At 42.3% G+C, this 15,984-nt stretch overlaps 1 protein-coding gene across 1 annotated transcript in view; it reads left to right on the top strand.

Moving 5' to 3' along the window:
- Nucleotides 1–8,747: 8,747 nt before the first annotated feature.
- LOC129853226 (nuclear receptor ROR-beta-like) overlaps nucleotides 8,748–15,984 on the top strand; it is a 38,423-nt gene continuing 31,186 nt past the window's right edge. Inside the window, exon 1 of the mRNA XM_055919030.1 lies at nucleotides 8,748–9,051. Within this exon, the coding sequence (XP_055775005.1) occupies nucleotides 9,045–9,051 (7 nt within the window). The 5' untranslated portion in view covers nucleotides 8,748–9,044. The remainder of the gene's footprint in view (nucleotides 9,052–15,984) is intronic.

The raw sequence follows: 15,984 nt of genomic DNA, 5'->3' as shown, positions 1-15,984 counted from the left end.
ATCAAATCTAAAAATGAAAATGAACAACAATGACAAAAGGTTTGATGAAGAATGCAAAAACCTAAGAAAGAAATTGAGAAACCTACCCAACCAAAAACATAGAGACCCAGAAAACCTGAGCCTACGCCTTCAATATGATGAATCACTAAAACAATAAAGAAATACACTACGGAAAAAGAAGGAACAGCACATCAGAAATCAGATCAATATAATTGAAAATTCCATAGACTCTAACCACTTCTGGGAAAATTGGAAAACACTAAACGAACAACAACACAAAGAGTTATCTATCCACAACAGAGATATATGGGTAAACCAGTTATCCAATCTTTTTGTCCATATAACAAAGAACAAAGAACAAACAGCAAAAACATATACATGATCAAATACAAATCTTAAAGAATATTAAAGACTACCAGAACCCACTGGATGCTCCAGTTACATTGAATGAACTACAGGACAAAATACAAACCCTCCAACCCGAAAAGGCCTGTGGTGTTGATGGTATCATCAATGAAATGATAAAACATACAGACCACGAATTCCAATTGGCTATACTTAAACTCTTTAAGATCATCCTTAGCTCTGGCATCTTCCCCAATATTTGGGACCAAGGACTGATCGCCCCAATCCACAAAAGTAGAGGCAAATTTGACCCCAATAACTACCGTGGGATATACGTCAACAGTAACCTTGGGAAAATCCTCTGCATTATCATTAACAGCAGACTTGTACATGTCCTCAGTGAAAACAACGTACTGAGCAAATGTCAGATTGGCTTTTTACCAAATTACCGTACGACAGACCACGTATTCACCCTGCACACCCTAATTGACAAACAAACAAACTAAAACAAAGGCAAAGTCTTCTCATGCATTGTTGATTTCAAAAAAGCTTTTGACTCAATTTGGCATGAGGGTTTGCCATACAAATTGATGGAAAGCGGTGTTGGGGGAAAAATATCCGACATTATAAAATCCATGTACACAAATCAAATCAAAGTTAATTTGTCACGTGCGCTGAATACAACAGTTGTAGACCTTACAGTGAAATGCTTACTTACAGGCTCTAACCAATAGTCAAAAAAAGGTATTAGGTGAACAATAGGTATGTTAAGAAATAAAACAACAGTAAAAAGACAGGCTATATACAGTAGCAAGGCTATAAAAGTAGCGAGGCTACATACAGACACCGGTTAGTCAGGCTGATTGAGGTAGTATGTACATGTAGATATGATTAAAGTAACTGTGCATATATAATGAACAGAGAGTAGCAGTAGCGTAAAAGAGGGGTTGACGGGTGGTGGGTGGGACACAATGCAGATAGCCCGGTTAGTCACTGTGCGGGAATACTGGTTGGTCGGCCCAATTGAGGTAGTATGTACATGAATGTATAGTTAAAGTGACTATGCAAATATGATAAACAGAGAGTAGCAGCAGTGTAAAAAGAGGGGTTGGGGGGGGGCACACAATGCAAATAGTCTGGGTAACCATTTGATTACCTGTTCAGGAGTCGTATGGCTAGGGGGTAAAAACTGTTGAGAAGCGTTTTTGTTCTAGACTTGGCACTCCGGTACCACTTGCCATGCGGTAGTAGAGAGAACAGTCTATGACTGGGGTGGCCTGGGTCTTTGACAATTTTTAGGGCCTTCCTCTGACACCGCCTGGTGTAGAGGTCCTGGATGGTAGGCAGCTTAGCCCCAGTGATGTACTGGGCCGTACGCACTACCCTCTGTAGTGCCTTGCGGTCAGAGGCCGAGCAGTTGCCGTACCAGGCAGTGATGCAACCGGTCAGGATGCTCTCGATGTTGCAGCTGTAGAAACTTTTGAGGATCTCAGGACCCATGCCAAATCTTTTTAGTTTCCTGAGGGGGAATAGGCATTGACGTGCCCTCTTCACGACTGTCTTGGTGTGTTTGGACCATTTTAGTTTGTTGTTGATGTGGACACCAAGGAACTTGAACCTCTCAACCTACAGCCCCATTGATGAGAATGGGGGCGTGCTCAGTCCTCCTTTTCCTGTAGTCCAAAATAATCTCCTTAGTCTTGGTTACGTTGAGGGATAGGTTGTTAGTCTGGCACCACCCGGCCAGGTCTCTGACTTCCTCCCTATAGGCTGTCTCGTCGTTGTTGGTGATCAGGCCTACCACTGTTGTGTCGTCTGCAAACTTAATGATGGTGTTGGAGTCGTGCCTGGCCATGCAGTCGTGGGTGAACAGGGAGTACAGGAAGGGACTGACCACGCACCTCCAGTGTTGAGGATCAGCATGGCAGATGTGTTGCTACCTACCCTCACCACCAGGGGGCGGCCCGTCAGGAAGTCCAGGATCCAGTTGCAGAGGGAGGTGTTTAGTCCCAGGATCTTTAGCTTACTGATGAGCTTTGAGGGTACTATGATGTTGAACACTGAGCTGTAGTCAATGAATAGCATTCTCACGTAAGTGTTCCTTTTGTCCAAACAACAAGTGTGTGGTTAAAATTGGCAAAAACCACACATTTCTTTCCACAGGGCCGTCGGGTGAAACAGGGATGCAGCTTAAGCCCCACCCTCTTCAACATATATATCAACGACTTGGCGAGGGCACTAGAACAGTCTGAAGAATCCGGCCTCACCCTACTAGAATCTGAAGTCAAATGTCTACTGTTTGCTGATGATCTGGTGCTTCTGTCCCCAACCAAGGAGGGCCTACAGCAGCACCTAGATCTTCTGCACAGATTCTGTCAGACCTGGGCCCTCACAGTAAATCTCCATTAAGACAAAAATAATGGTGGTCCAAAAAAGGTCCAGTTGCCAGGACCCCAATTATAAATTCTATCTAGACACCATTGCCCTACAGCAAACAAACAACTATGCATACCTTGGCCTAAACATCAGCACCACAGGTAACTTCCACAAAGCTGTGAACGATCTGAGAGACAAAGCAAGAAGGGCATTCAATGCCATCAAAAGGAAGATCAAATTCGACATTCGCCAATTCGGATTTCGCAAAAAATACTTCAATCAGTTATAGAACCCATTGGCATTGCGATTCCCAAACCTTCCATAACAAAGGCATCACCTGCAGAGAGATAAACCTAGAGAAGAGTCCCCTAAGCAAGCTGGTCCTGGGGCTCTGTTCACAAACAGACACCATGGAGCCCCAGGACAGCAACACAATTAGACACAACCAAATCATGAGAAAACAAACAGATTATTACTTGAAAAAATAGAGCAAACTAGAATGCTGTTTGACCCTAAAAAGAGAGTACACAGTGGCAGAATACCTGACCACCGTGACTGACCATAGCTTAAGGAAAGGTTTGACTACAGTATGTACAGACTCAGTGAACATAGCCTTGCTATTGAGAAAGACCGATGTAGGCAGACCTGGCTCTCAAGAGAAGACAGGCTGTGTGCACACTGCCCACAAAATGATGTTGAAACTGAGGTGCACTTCCTAACCTCCTGCCAAATGTATGATCATATACCCTGCTCATCTGCGTGAACGTGCCTTAGGCATGCTGCAAGGAGGCATGAGGACTGCAGATGTGGCCAGGGCAATAAATTGCCATGTCTGTACAGTGAGACGCCTAAGACAGCGCTACGGGGAGACAGGACAGACAGCTGATCGTCCTCGCAGTGGCAGACCATGTGTAACAACACCTGCACAGGATCGGTACATCCGAACATCACACCTGCAGGACAGGTACAGGATGGCAACAACAACTGCCCGAGTTACACCAGGAACGCACAATCCCTCCATCAGTGCTCAGACTGTCCGCAATAGGCTGAGAGAGGCTGGACTGAGGGCTTGTAGGCCTGTTGTAAGGCAGGTCCTCACCAGACATCACCGGCAACAACGTCGCCTATGGGTACAAACCCACTGTCGCTCGACCAGACAAAACTGGCAAAAAGTGCACTTCACTGACGTGTCGCGGTTTTGTCTCACCAGGGGTGATGGTCGGATTCACGTTTAATGTCGAAGGAATGAGTGTTACACTGAGGCCTGTACTCTGGAGCGGGATCGATTTGGAGGTGGAGGGTGCGTCATGGTCTGGGGCGGTGTGTCACAGCATCATCGGACTGAGCATGTTGCATTGCAGGCAATCTCAACGCTGTGCGTTACAGGGAAGACGTCCTCCTCCCTCATGTGGTACCCTTCCTGCAGGCTCATCCTGACATGACCCTCCAGCATGACAACGCCACCAGCCATACTGCTCATTCTGTGCGTGATTTCCTGCAAGACAGGAATGTCAGTGTTCTGCCATGGCCAGCGAAGAGCCCGGATGTCAATCCCATTGAGCACGTCTGGGACCTGTTGGATCGGAGGGTGAGGGCTAGGGCCATTCCCCCCAGAAATGTCCAGAAACTTGCAGGTGCCTTGGTGGAAGAGTGGGGTAACATCTCACAGCAAGAACAGGCAAATCTGGTGCAGTCCATGAGGAGGAGATGCACTGCAGTACTTAATGCAGCTGGTGGCCACACCAGATACTGACTGTTACTTTTGATTTTGACCCCCCTTTTGTTCAGGGACACATTATTCCATTTCTGTTAGTCACATGTCTGTGGAACTTGTTCAGTTTATGTCTCAATTGTTGAATCTTGATATGTTCATACAAATATTTACACATGTTAAGTTTGCTGAAAATAAATGAGGTTGACAGTGAGTGGCCTGCTGGAGGTCATTTTGCAGGGCTCTGGCAGTGCTCCTCCTTGCACAAAGGCGGAGGTAGCGGTCCTGCTGCTGGGTTGTTGCCCTCCTACGGCCTCCTCCACGTCTCCTGATGTACTGGCCTGTCTCCTGGTAGCGCCTCCATGCTCTGGACACTACGCTGACAGACACAACAAACCTTTTTGCCACAGCTCGCATTGATGTGCCATCCTGGATGAACTGCACTACCTGAGCCACTTGTGTGGGTTGTAGACTCCGTCTCATGTTACCACTAGAGTGAAAGCACCGCCAGCATTCAAAAGTGACCAAAACATCAGCCAGGAAGCATAGGAACTGAGAAGTGGTGTGTGGTCACCACCTGCAGAACCATTCCTTTTTTGGGGGTGTCTTACTAATTGCCTATAATTTCCACCTTTTGTCTATTCCATTTGCACAACAGCATGTGAAATTTATTGTCAATCAGTGTTGCTTCCTAAGTGGACAGTTTGATTTCACAGAAGTGTGATTGACTTGGAGTTACATTGTGTTGTTTAAGTGTTCCCTTTATTTTTTTGAGCAGTGTATGTTTCCCATGGCAATAAAGCCCTTACATTGAAATTGAATTTAATTGAAATTGGGAGGGAGAGAGAGAGAGATACAGAGAGAGATACAATGAGAGAGAAAGTGATACAGAGAGATAATTTCATAATAGTTTTAAACATATGGCTGGGGTGAAACAAGCAGGTCAAATGTAGAAAAGCCACATAGGAGAAGATTTATGAGAGGATGCAACTGGAAGAATCAGGAAGAGAACAAAACCAAGGAGGTAAAGTGAAGCAGTAGCACTGAATCAGATAGAAAGACAGACTGAGAGAGAGAGACCTTGGATCCTGTCTCTGGTCTGAGTGCTTTTCAATGCATTCCCCAAGCTAAGCCCTTGGGCATGGCCCAGTCACTTCCTTTCTCACTCTGCTTAGCCACCATATGGCAGCAGACTTCTTCAATTCAGAATTACACACTTAGTATACCAGTAGTTGTACTTACAAGGAGGATATTTCACAAGCCTATAGTAGAATTAAAATTATTTAATATTTTTTTCTATGTAGGTCTATCTTCCGTTTCCTAGCTAAAGGAACCTCCACCAACACAAGAATGTTATCCTCTATTTTTTTCCTTCTCAAGGAACAATGTAGTGTCACATCATTTCAGTTCCATGTCATCAATAGGTTTTCTCTCAGTTGATAAGGCATCAGTATGAGAGGTAATCCTGCTTAATGGATCCTTAGAGCTCAGATGGCTCCTGCTTACTATGCTGTATGCCATTAAGATCACTGAAGCACACAAAGAGCACATGAGGACAGGTTGTATTGCCTGAACAAAAAGGAAAAGCTTTTTGTATTTTGACACAGCCCACTCCTTCCTTTATTCACTTCTCGCTCTCTCCCTCTCTCTCTCTGGATGTCTGTCTCTCTTCAGGACCATCTTTTTGACCAGTCTAGCCTTTTGTCACACTTGCTTTGGTCATTACATCACAATTACGGAGCTGTTGGTACAAGAGAAATGAGAGATGAAAATATAATGGATGAAAAAAAAGCAAGGGATGAAATGTAGGTCAGTGGAGATGTGCTCGGGGCTGTTTCTCTCTCTCCCCCTCTTTCTGTCTCTCTCTCTTTCCTTGCCTTTCCAGGTCCAACACTCTGACGCCACAACTAGAGGGGTTATGGGACAGGGGGGCTATAGACTGCAAACCAACATACACTCTTGTATGTAAAGGTGCTTACATCCATCATTATGTCCATCATAAGCCTAATAATCTCCATGAAATACAATTGGGATACAACTGTAGCTGGGCTTCTCAGAATGAAAAAACAAGATATGTTGCTAAAATCTCAGTAAGGCAGCAATGATCCCATAAGTGACGAGGTAGAGTCACTGCAATGCATGCTTATGACATAACGGTTCAGATTGCGATAGAGTGAATCTGTAGGTACACTGAGGTACAGCGAAGTCAGACATAATAGGAAGTAAGGTAATGCGGGGTCAGTCAGGGGTCAGAGCTGGTCGGGCTGGGGTAAGAATGGCATAATAACGTCTCTAAATCAAATTTTATTGGTCACATACACGTGTTTAGCAGATGTTATTGCGAGTGTAGTGAAATGCGTGTTTGTGTTTCTAGCTCTGACAGTGCAGTAATATCTAACAATTTCCCAACATATACCCAATACACACAAATCTAAGTAAGGAATGGAATTAAGAATATATACAGTAGATATTTGGACGAGCAATGTCAGAGCTGCATAGACTAAGATACAGTAGAATAGAATACAGTATATACATATGAGATGAGTAATGCAAGATATGTAAACATTATTAAAGTGACTAGTGTTCCATTTATTAAAGTGGTCAGTGATTACAAGTGTATATATAAAGGCAGCATGCCTCTATGTGCTAGTGATGGCACAATGGGACAACTCCATGATCATCACCACACACGACCTTTAATCACTCTGCACTACACAGGGGCATATATAGAATATAGGCTTAATTTGAATGGGTTCTGTGTGTTACTTACTGGTAATTCCTCGTTATTGAAGAGGTGAATTGTTTGTTCATCTCTGTGATGCTCTGCATAAAACAATGCATGTTTCTTCACTCTATTTGAATATGCCTGACTATGGTTATTGGTAATGTAAGTTGAGGGTGAGAGTACAGGTGGATGGAGGACTTTCTGTAGGAGCAAGGACTGGATGGTCACCATCAGCCACAACCACAACCACAAATAAAAAATGTCTGTCACTTCCTGTTTTCAATAAAGCTATAACAAGCAATGTATTGACCAATCACCAAATAGATTATTAGTTACCAGGTAAAAAAATAGGTAAAAAATAACTTCCTAAAACACAGATTCATCATATATTAGTCATGTGTAAAATACCATAAAGAAAAAACAGGTTAGTTCAATAAAACAAAACATAAATCTTCATAAAATAATCGTACAGTAATTTTGTGTCTTTATTTCATGCCGCTGATTTATGATTTTCCAATAATGGTATAGTCCAAATGAAGGCCATGTTTTAAAGTGTATTTAAACTCCTTTATTTCTGTCCTGATCAGACAGGGCAATGTTGGCATGCTGCCAGTTAGGGATTGAGCCCTGGTTATTTTGGCTAGTATGATTTGAATGACATTCAGTTATCCCCAATGTATGTTTCTTATTTTCATCATCCTGTTTCTTATTCTGTTTTGTACATATAGTTTGTCAGTTTCTCCTGCTCTGTAAATAAACACACTCATCCTGGGCATATGCACTGGGAACCACTGTATGTGCTTTGCAGAAGAAACATTAGACATGTAGCCTAATGTCATCCTCTCAGTGACAATTAAATAAGCATTTGAACAGCAAAATGTTACTGATTACCAATTGAATAGCCTATTTAAATATATATTTTTCCATGGTTCTGTTCTACTATTTAATTCACAGCCATTACAAGGTTTAACATCCAAGAAATATTTTAAATATTTACCAGAGAGTGTTCAACTGTGTATCAATAAACTATTTAGATAAATGGTTGTATCAAATCCCCATTCTGAAAGATTTCGAGATTTGCTCATCTAACTAGTGTGGCCTAGGCTATTATACCTGATTGTAAGATATGTATAGGCCTATAAATTCAAAAAGCATTTCTGTAAACTATTGCTTTGACTACAAACTGTCTGTGAACTTAGAGACGTGTGATTTCCCCCGCATTTCATAGTCAACTCTGAAGAAAACGTATTCATGTAGACAGACTTAACCCAAACGCTCCATCTTTTGACTACAATTCAGTAGGTTCTACATATGGCCGTTAGATAGTTAGGTTATGTGTTATTGTAGGCAAACTAACTGTTTGTAAACACAATTTATTTGGGAGGATGATATATCTTATCCTCACTGTTATGCATGTGCGTTACAGATGACAGTGCCCTCACGCGCAGACGGATACTGTCTCGTATGGGCTACTACACTCACACTCATTGGGGACGTTCGAGAGTGGGAGGAGCAGAAAGTGCTAGTCCAATCCCTGCTCCTGTAAGCCTCTAGCGCTCTCCTCTCCGCCGGGGGGAAACAGTGAAAACATCGGGTTGATGTGCAGACGCAGATGTCATGTGAAAACTCGCATGCTCGCTGCGCGCACGACTCAAACCGTCCGACTACGGCTCCAGACTCCACCGCCCGCGCTCTGCCCAGTGCGTCACCAAGCTCGAGCCCGTTCTGGACTGGAATGCTTTTGCCCATAAAAAACACTCCTTGAATGAACGTGGACGACGCCGAATATTAACATTGTTTTTTTGCCCGAGGATATTGCTTTTTTAAGTCTTTATGTTTGTTTCTTCATGACTGCTGCATTCGGAAGCGAATCGCACCACAACCACTATGCGAGGTAAGGAGAATCCAACTGCTTTTGACAGCTCATTTAAATAGCTGGCCATGGAGCGCGCGTGGCGCCCGGCCGCTATATCCCTCACATCCACTCACTCACATCACACTGGTATTCCACACATCCATTCGGGACTGTAGTTATGTTGTGTGTGGGCTGTGTAAACTTACTCGGGACGTTTTTTCAGCCTAACTTGCTCATACAGCATCAGTCAGACTATTATCCCAAGTGTGAGGATAACATGGCCATTTATTGTCATTATTGTAGCCTGTTCGGATCTTCGTGTGTGTGTGTGTGGTCCATCAAACACCTTGCATTAAGTGAGTTACAGTGTTTGAGTTAACTCCACACTCCACTAGTTTGGAGGAACTTCTACTCACTACAAACAAATGGGCGATAGTGAAGACCTCTCTGCCATTGCCATTAACTATTGCCAGTGATGATTTAAAGAAACAACTATTTTCTCAGAGAGCAGCAGGTATAGGCTGTGTGTACCAGACCTCCATGGTGCTAGGGCCAAGCGCGGAGGTTCTGTGTTCCAACGTGTTATGCGCTCTACTAACCCATTTCCGTCAGTCAAGCGCCGCACCGCGCCGAAAGCATCGAAATGCAGTGCCCCCCAGGTCCAACACATACACACACGCGCACACATACACCAGAGAGAGTGAGCGATAAAGAACTGACCCCCGTCTTCCAGACGGAAGTTCACTCCACAGCTCTCCCTCTTCTCCCGGTCCCAATCATGTGCATTAGATCAAAGGCTAATCCTGAATAGTAGGCCTGTTTTACATCTCCTACAAATTATGCCAGAATGGCAAAACAGTGGCAATGCAGTTCTGCCCAATAATTGAACAAATTAACGTATCTATGATTACTAATTGTGGGCAAATTACATAGGTAGTGTTATAAAGATGACCACTATAGCCTATAACTTATTAATTGTAAAATAAATACAATCACTAAAAATATAACCATGAAGAAACTAAGCCTACAGGAATTATTATCATTACATAAAAGTAGCCTATAATCTGTTTTTTTAATGAAAGACAGGTGATAGCCTCACTGGGAGGTAGGCTATTGCCTCTGTTGTTCAGGCAACATACTAATTCTACGTTGTATACCTATAATCGCAAATTATAATAAAACATCATTATGTTAATAATGAAGTGAGGTTGAACTAAACTGTAGACTTCTGAATTATAGGCAATTTAACGGTAATCATTGATTATCAACGGGTAGCTTAATTTGAGTTTGTCATCATTAAATAGAAAACATGGGATGGTGCATACAGAAATTGCTGCTGTAATAATAGCATTCAAATTATTATAATAATTATTATTATTATTACATTATTCCCCTGTTCATTTTTGCCAATTGTTGAAGTTCTAGATATTCTAGTCAATATTTAGCCTATTTAAAATAATTAATTTAGGCCACAACACTTTTGTGATATTAACAGTATTTTTCTCTTTTTTTCGTGACTATTATGGTGTCCCTTGCTAGCTAATGGTATTTGGCTTTGAAAGTCAAGCGCTTCCTTGCATTAACCTTTTACTTTATAGCCGTGGTGGGTAAAAGAGGCTCTCTCTCCCTCCCAGTCTTCCTCTCTCTCTCTGCACGCCCCAAAGGGTTTTGTCGGATATGATTAAATCAGTGTGCGCGGGCGGCCCCTCTCCCAACCTTTGCGGCCTGTGGAGTCTATGCTGCTCACAGAGAAATGCACTCCCATCCACGAGGTTATAAAAAAAATAGTGGCCCCCACAATATGTCTTGTTTAATTATCATTTAGCAATTGCCAAAATTCCTATCCCGACTGACTGACGGACGATGATGTAGCATATGCTAGACTAATAATCACAACCAAACAAGGGAGAAAGAAAACGTTGTTTGGTGAAACATAGAGAAGTTGGTTATGAAAAAAATCTCATTGTCGCGGCTCTTATAGGCCTACTGTTAGGCTAAATATACGTTATTCAAGGTCAAGCATGTTGGAAACCCTCTGAAACAATTAGCATATAACAGGGGTGTCAGATTCATTCCACATGAACCAAGTGTGTGCGTTTTTTTTTTCTTCTTTCAATTAAGACCTAGACAACCAGGTTAGGGGAGTTCCGTACTAATTAGTGACCTTAATGCATCAATCAAGTACAAGGGTGAAGCGAAAACCCGCAGACACTCGGCCCTCTGTGGAATGAGTTTGACACATCTGGCCTAAAGCCCAACCTGAACTGCCCTAAAACATTTTTAAAAAAATAAGAACGCGCTCAAGTCAAATGTTTTTTTATGTGCTCTTGTTAATAGCTGTTATTTTTATTTCCCTGATTTGATTCCATGAACTCATTCTTAGATTTTAATGTTTGGGTTCCCGAGCATTTAGTTTCCCAAGTGAACCTTCTCCTGATTTCTTTTTTACTGCCAATTAAATAACTTCAAGCCCGTTCTGATCTTGTTGACCAGGCTATCACTAATAATTGGTTTATACAAGTTCTCTAATCACTGAAATTTGTTTTTCAATCATTCTAATAATCAAACAGCCTAATTCTTTAATTAACAAACATTGTCCATTCAAATTAAATAATGTTTGGTTTATTTTCTGCATCTTTTTTGCATCTCTTTACCTTACCTCAAATCAATTCACATTCTAGAATCATATTGGTGCAGATGGATTCGTTTTTTCAGTTTGATTCGGCCTGTGTTTGGTCAGGGGGCTTCAGGAACCACGTGCACCTTTGCATTGCACCTGCACTTTACTGTACACTCCCACCTCCACACACACAAACACAGTGAACCCCCCAAAACATACCTTCATTATAATAAACACAATGATGCCTCCATGCAAGTGCACATGATCACATACATACATTCTCACAGATATGGGAATACATGCATAGGCCTAATAAACATGGCCAAACACACTTAAATTAATAATATATATGTGTATATATGTGTTTAGGCTACATGCACAAATGCATACCAAAACACACACACACACACACACACACACACACACACACACAATCTACTGCATGGCAATCCAATTTTGTACACCTCATACGATTTATTCCTATGTGTTTGTTTGTGTGTGTGTGTGTGTGTTCAGTGAGATAGACTGAGTCTTGTTCTTTGTATTGCTGATCAGATTATGCTGCTGAAGCCAGTATTACCCAGGCTAACCCTCCCATAGATGGTATAGGTCACTGAGTTTAGTCCAGGGCAGAAGGAGGATGGATCATGGGTCAGAGGTGGGCTATTTGCAGCGAGATCACACCAGATAGACTTCAGTATTCGACATTTGTCCAGGTCCACAGGACGTCAGGAGATGCCTTCAATACCATCCACTAGGGGCAACGTGAGCACGTATTACCAGCTAGTAGGCTCGCAGCTTACTAGGGCATTGTGTTCAACTGTGCGCTTCGGCTCTGAGGATTGCGGGTTCAATCCTAGTGCTTTAAAATATATATATATATATTAACCTTTATTTAACTCAGTGCTAGGCACTTGTTTTATTTTTTTCCTGTTTTAACCTTATCCAAAACCTTAACCCTGACAACCAGTCAGAATGAATGCCTAAACTTAACGTTAAGGTTTTTTCTGTTATAACAACCTTAATTAACCCTCACCTACCATTTCACTTCACCTGAGGTGTGGTGGAAATGTGAGAGGAAGATTGCGAGAGAGAGAGAGAGAGAGAGAAAGAAAGAAAGAGGAGGATCGGAGATATTAAATCTAAAGGAATGATGCCACTTCTATGATGTTTATTATCAACATAACACAAAGCCGTGCAGTATAACTATAGTGGTGATTCTGTAGGTATCACTTCGAACGCAAAGATAAACATTGTTGTCCTCCAGTGTGCACCCTATTTCTGTTTTGTGTTGGGGAAAAATACTCTCTGAAGGTATTGAAGTGAAGGTCATTACATTAATTTAATCTGGTCATCCTATGCACAGAAATCTCAGTCTAGTAATTAGGGATGCATGATATATCGGTGAGCATATCGAAATCCGACCATATTAGCTAAAAATGCCTAAAATCGGCATCAGCCCAATGTCTAGTTTAATGCCAATGTGCAAAACCGATGTCAAAGCTGACATGCATACCTATATAACGTAAGTAGATGATGTAATGACGCCACGAAAAATACAGCGCTACACAGAACAAAAGCAGAAAAATACTAAGCGCACACTTCCAACAACTAAACAAGTTCAAGTCCAGCAGTCATTTGAAAGAGTAAGAACATTTCAGCGAGACAACTCAAAGGTGAAATCCATTATTGCCAAGATAATGGAATTCATTGCCCTTGACAATCAACCATCCTCTGTCGTGGATAATGTTGGCTTTCACCGACTGGTCGAGCCCCGGTACACACTATTTTTCAGATGTTGCCCCAATGGAGTTACACAGTATTGTTGAAATGTACATATATGAGCTACACTGCTATTAGCTTCACAACGGACATTTGGACCAGCGATGTCAGCCCCATGAGTATGCTGATTCTGACAGCACAGTGGGTCAACGAGGATTTCGTACAGAGGAAAGCCGTATTGCATGCTCAAGAATGTGCTGGTTCTCATACCACTGCTGCCATTTCAATGGCATTTGAGAACATGTTTGAAACTTGGAAACATGAACACACTCCTAGCGCCATTTGAACAACTGACTGGAGATATAAGCTAATCAACTGCGTCTGCATCAGACCTGATATCCTCTGTCATGGCACTGAAACACCTGCTCAACAAAACTGCAGACAGACCATGCGGTTAAAACTTACAAAAGTACTCGAGGCTGTGAACAAGTGATTCGGTGGCATTCTCTCAGAGCCTCTACTGTGTCGCCGCCATGCTCGATGCTAGGTACAAGGACCGTTACTTCGATGCAGACAAGAAACAGGGTTTACGTGAAATGTTACATACACAGCTGGACAAGATGGAAATGGACACAGTGACAGTGCGCACCGAGGAGGAGAGGCCACGGACAGACAGAGTTGAAACTTCACTGCTTGACGTGTATGATAAAATCCTGGTTGAGAATGAAACGACTGAACAAATGAACAACGAAACAGCACAGCAAGTAAGTGAAAGAAATGGGTCTTGATTATGTTTTACTGGTAATGGGGACATGCCTAAATGCCAACAAAATAACTTTTTGGTCAGTGTGTGCGTGTGTAACCTTTATTTAACTAGGCAAATCAGTTAAGAACAAATTCTTATTTACAATGACGGCCTACCCCGGACGATGCTGGGCCAATTGTGCGCCGCCCTATGTGACTCCCAATCACGGCCGGATGTGATACAGCCTGGATTCGAACCAGGGACTGTAGTGAAGCACGCCTCTTGCACTGAGATGCAGTGCCTTAGACCGCTGTGTTCATATGTGTGTGTGCGTGTTAACTATTTAACTGTACTAGAATGCTTAAAAAGGCTGCAACATTTTTAAATATCGGTTATCGGTATCGTTTTTTTGGCAAGGAAAAACGCAGATAACGGTATCGGCCAAAAATGTCATATCAGTGCATCCCTACTAGTAATCCTATAGCTTTATTCCCAAACTGCTAATTTCTGCCTGTAGGACTAGTTAACAAAGCCTTTCCATCAACACCTTAGTTCACACCCCGATCCCATTAACAACCATATGGTCTATCCATTAAACACTCATAGACAATATGGACACAGACATACAAGTTATTAAGGTATAAATTACCAAAGTTGCCAAAGATTGCTATAGATTCCAGTAATTTGGTATATTACAAGTAGCTTTGCAACCTTATTCCCCCCTTCACTGTCTTCTTCTCTCTCTCTCTCTCGGCGCATTTGAGCGGATCACTTTTTTCAAGTCGGTGACCAGCATTTCAAAGTGTGTTGCATTATACATTTACATTTTAGTCATTTAGCAGACGCTCTTATCCAGAGCGACTTACAGTAGAGTGCATACATTTTACATGCTGGGACAAGGATATCCCTACCGGCCAAACCCTCCCTAACCCGGACGACGCTATGCCAATTGTGCGTCGCCCCACGGACCTCCCGGTTGCGGCCGGCTGCGACAGAGCCTGGGCGCGAACCCAGCCCAGCCTGGGCGCGAACCCAGAGACTCTGGTGGCGCAGCTAGCACTGCGATGCAGTGCCCTAGACCACTGCGCCACCCGGGAGGGTATGGGGATAAAAATTGTTAGACGTATGTTTACATGTTGACTGCATGAACAACAACCATGTGATCAAAGGTCATGAAGGTTCGACTGCGGTCGACTTCAATTTTCTGCAGTTGCTCTTCAGCAGCTGCAACTTGTAGTCATCGCATGCATTGTGGGAGGCACTATTTGTCATCCAATCATCAGAGTGTCTTTGTTTGACCCACATGAACGGGACCAAAGACGTGACTAAACAGCAAGCAACTTTGTCGCGTTTCATATGTATACAGTGGATATGTACAAATTAACAGTGATGGAAAAAGTACTCAATTGTCATACTTGAGTAAAAGTAAAGATACCTTAATAGAAAATGACTCAAGTAAAAGTGAAAGTCACACAGGAAAATACTGCTTGAGTAAAAGTATATTTAAGTATCAAAAGTAAATCGAATTGCTAAAACGTACATAAGTATCAAAAGTAAAAATCATTTCAAATTCCATATATTAAGCTAACCAGACGGCACAATTTTATAGTTTTTTTTAAATTGACGGATAGCCAGGGGCACACTCCAACACTCAGACATAATTTACAAACAAAGCATTTGTGTTTAGTGAGTCCGCTAGATCAGAGGCAGTAGGGATGACCAGGGATGTTCTCTTGATAAGTGTGTGAATTGGACCATTTTCCTGTCAAAATGTAAAGAGTACTTTTGGGTGTCAGGGAAAATGTATGAAGTAAAAAGTACATTATTTTCTTTAGGAATGTAGTGAAGTAAAAGTATAAAATATAAATAGTAAAGTAAAGGTTAG

Source organism: Salvelinus fontinalis, chromosome 4 (assembly GCF_029448725.1).
Source record: "Salvelinus fontinalis isolate EN_2023a chromosome 4, ASM2944872v1, whole genome shotgun sequence".
Taxonomy (NCBI): Eukaryota; Metazoa; Chordata; class Actinopteri; order Salmoniformes; family Salmonidae; genus Salvelinus; species Salvelinus fontinalis.
Note: the sequence above shows the minus strand (reverse complement) of the source record. Positions and strands in the feature narration are given on the sequence as shown.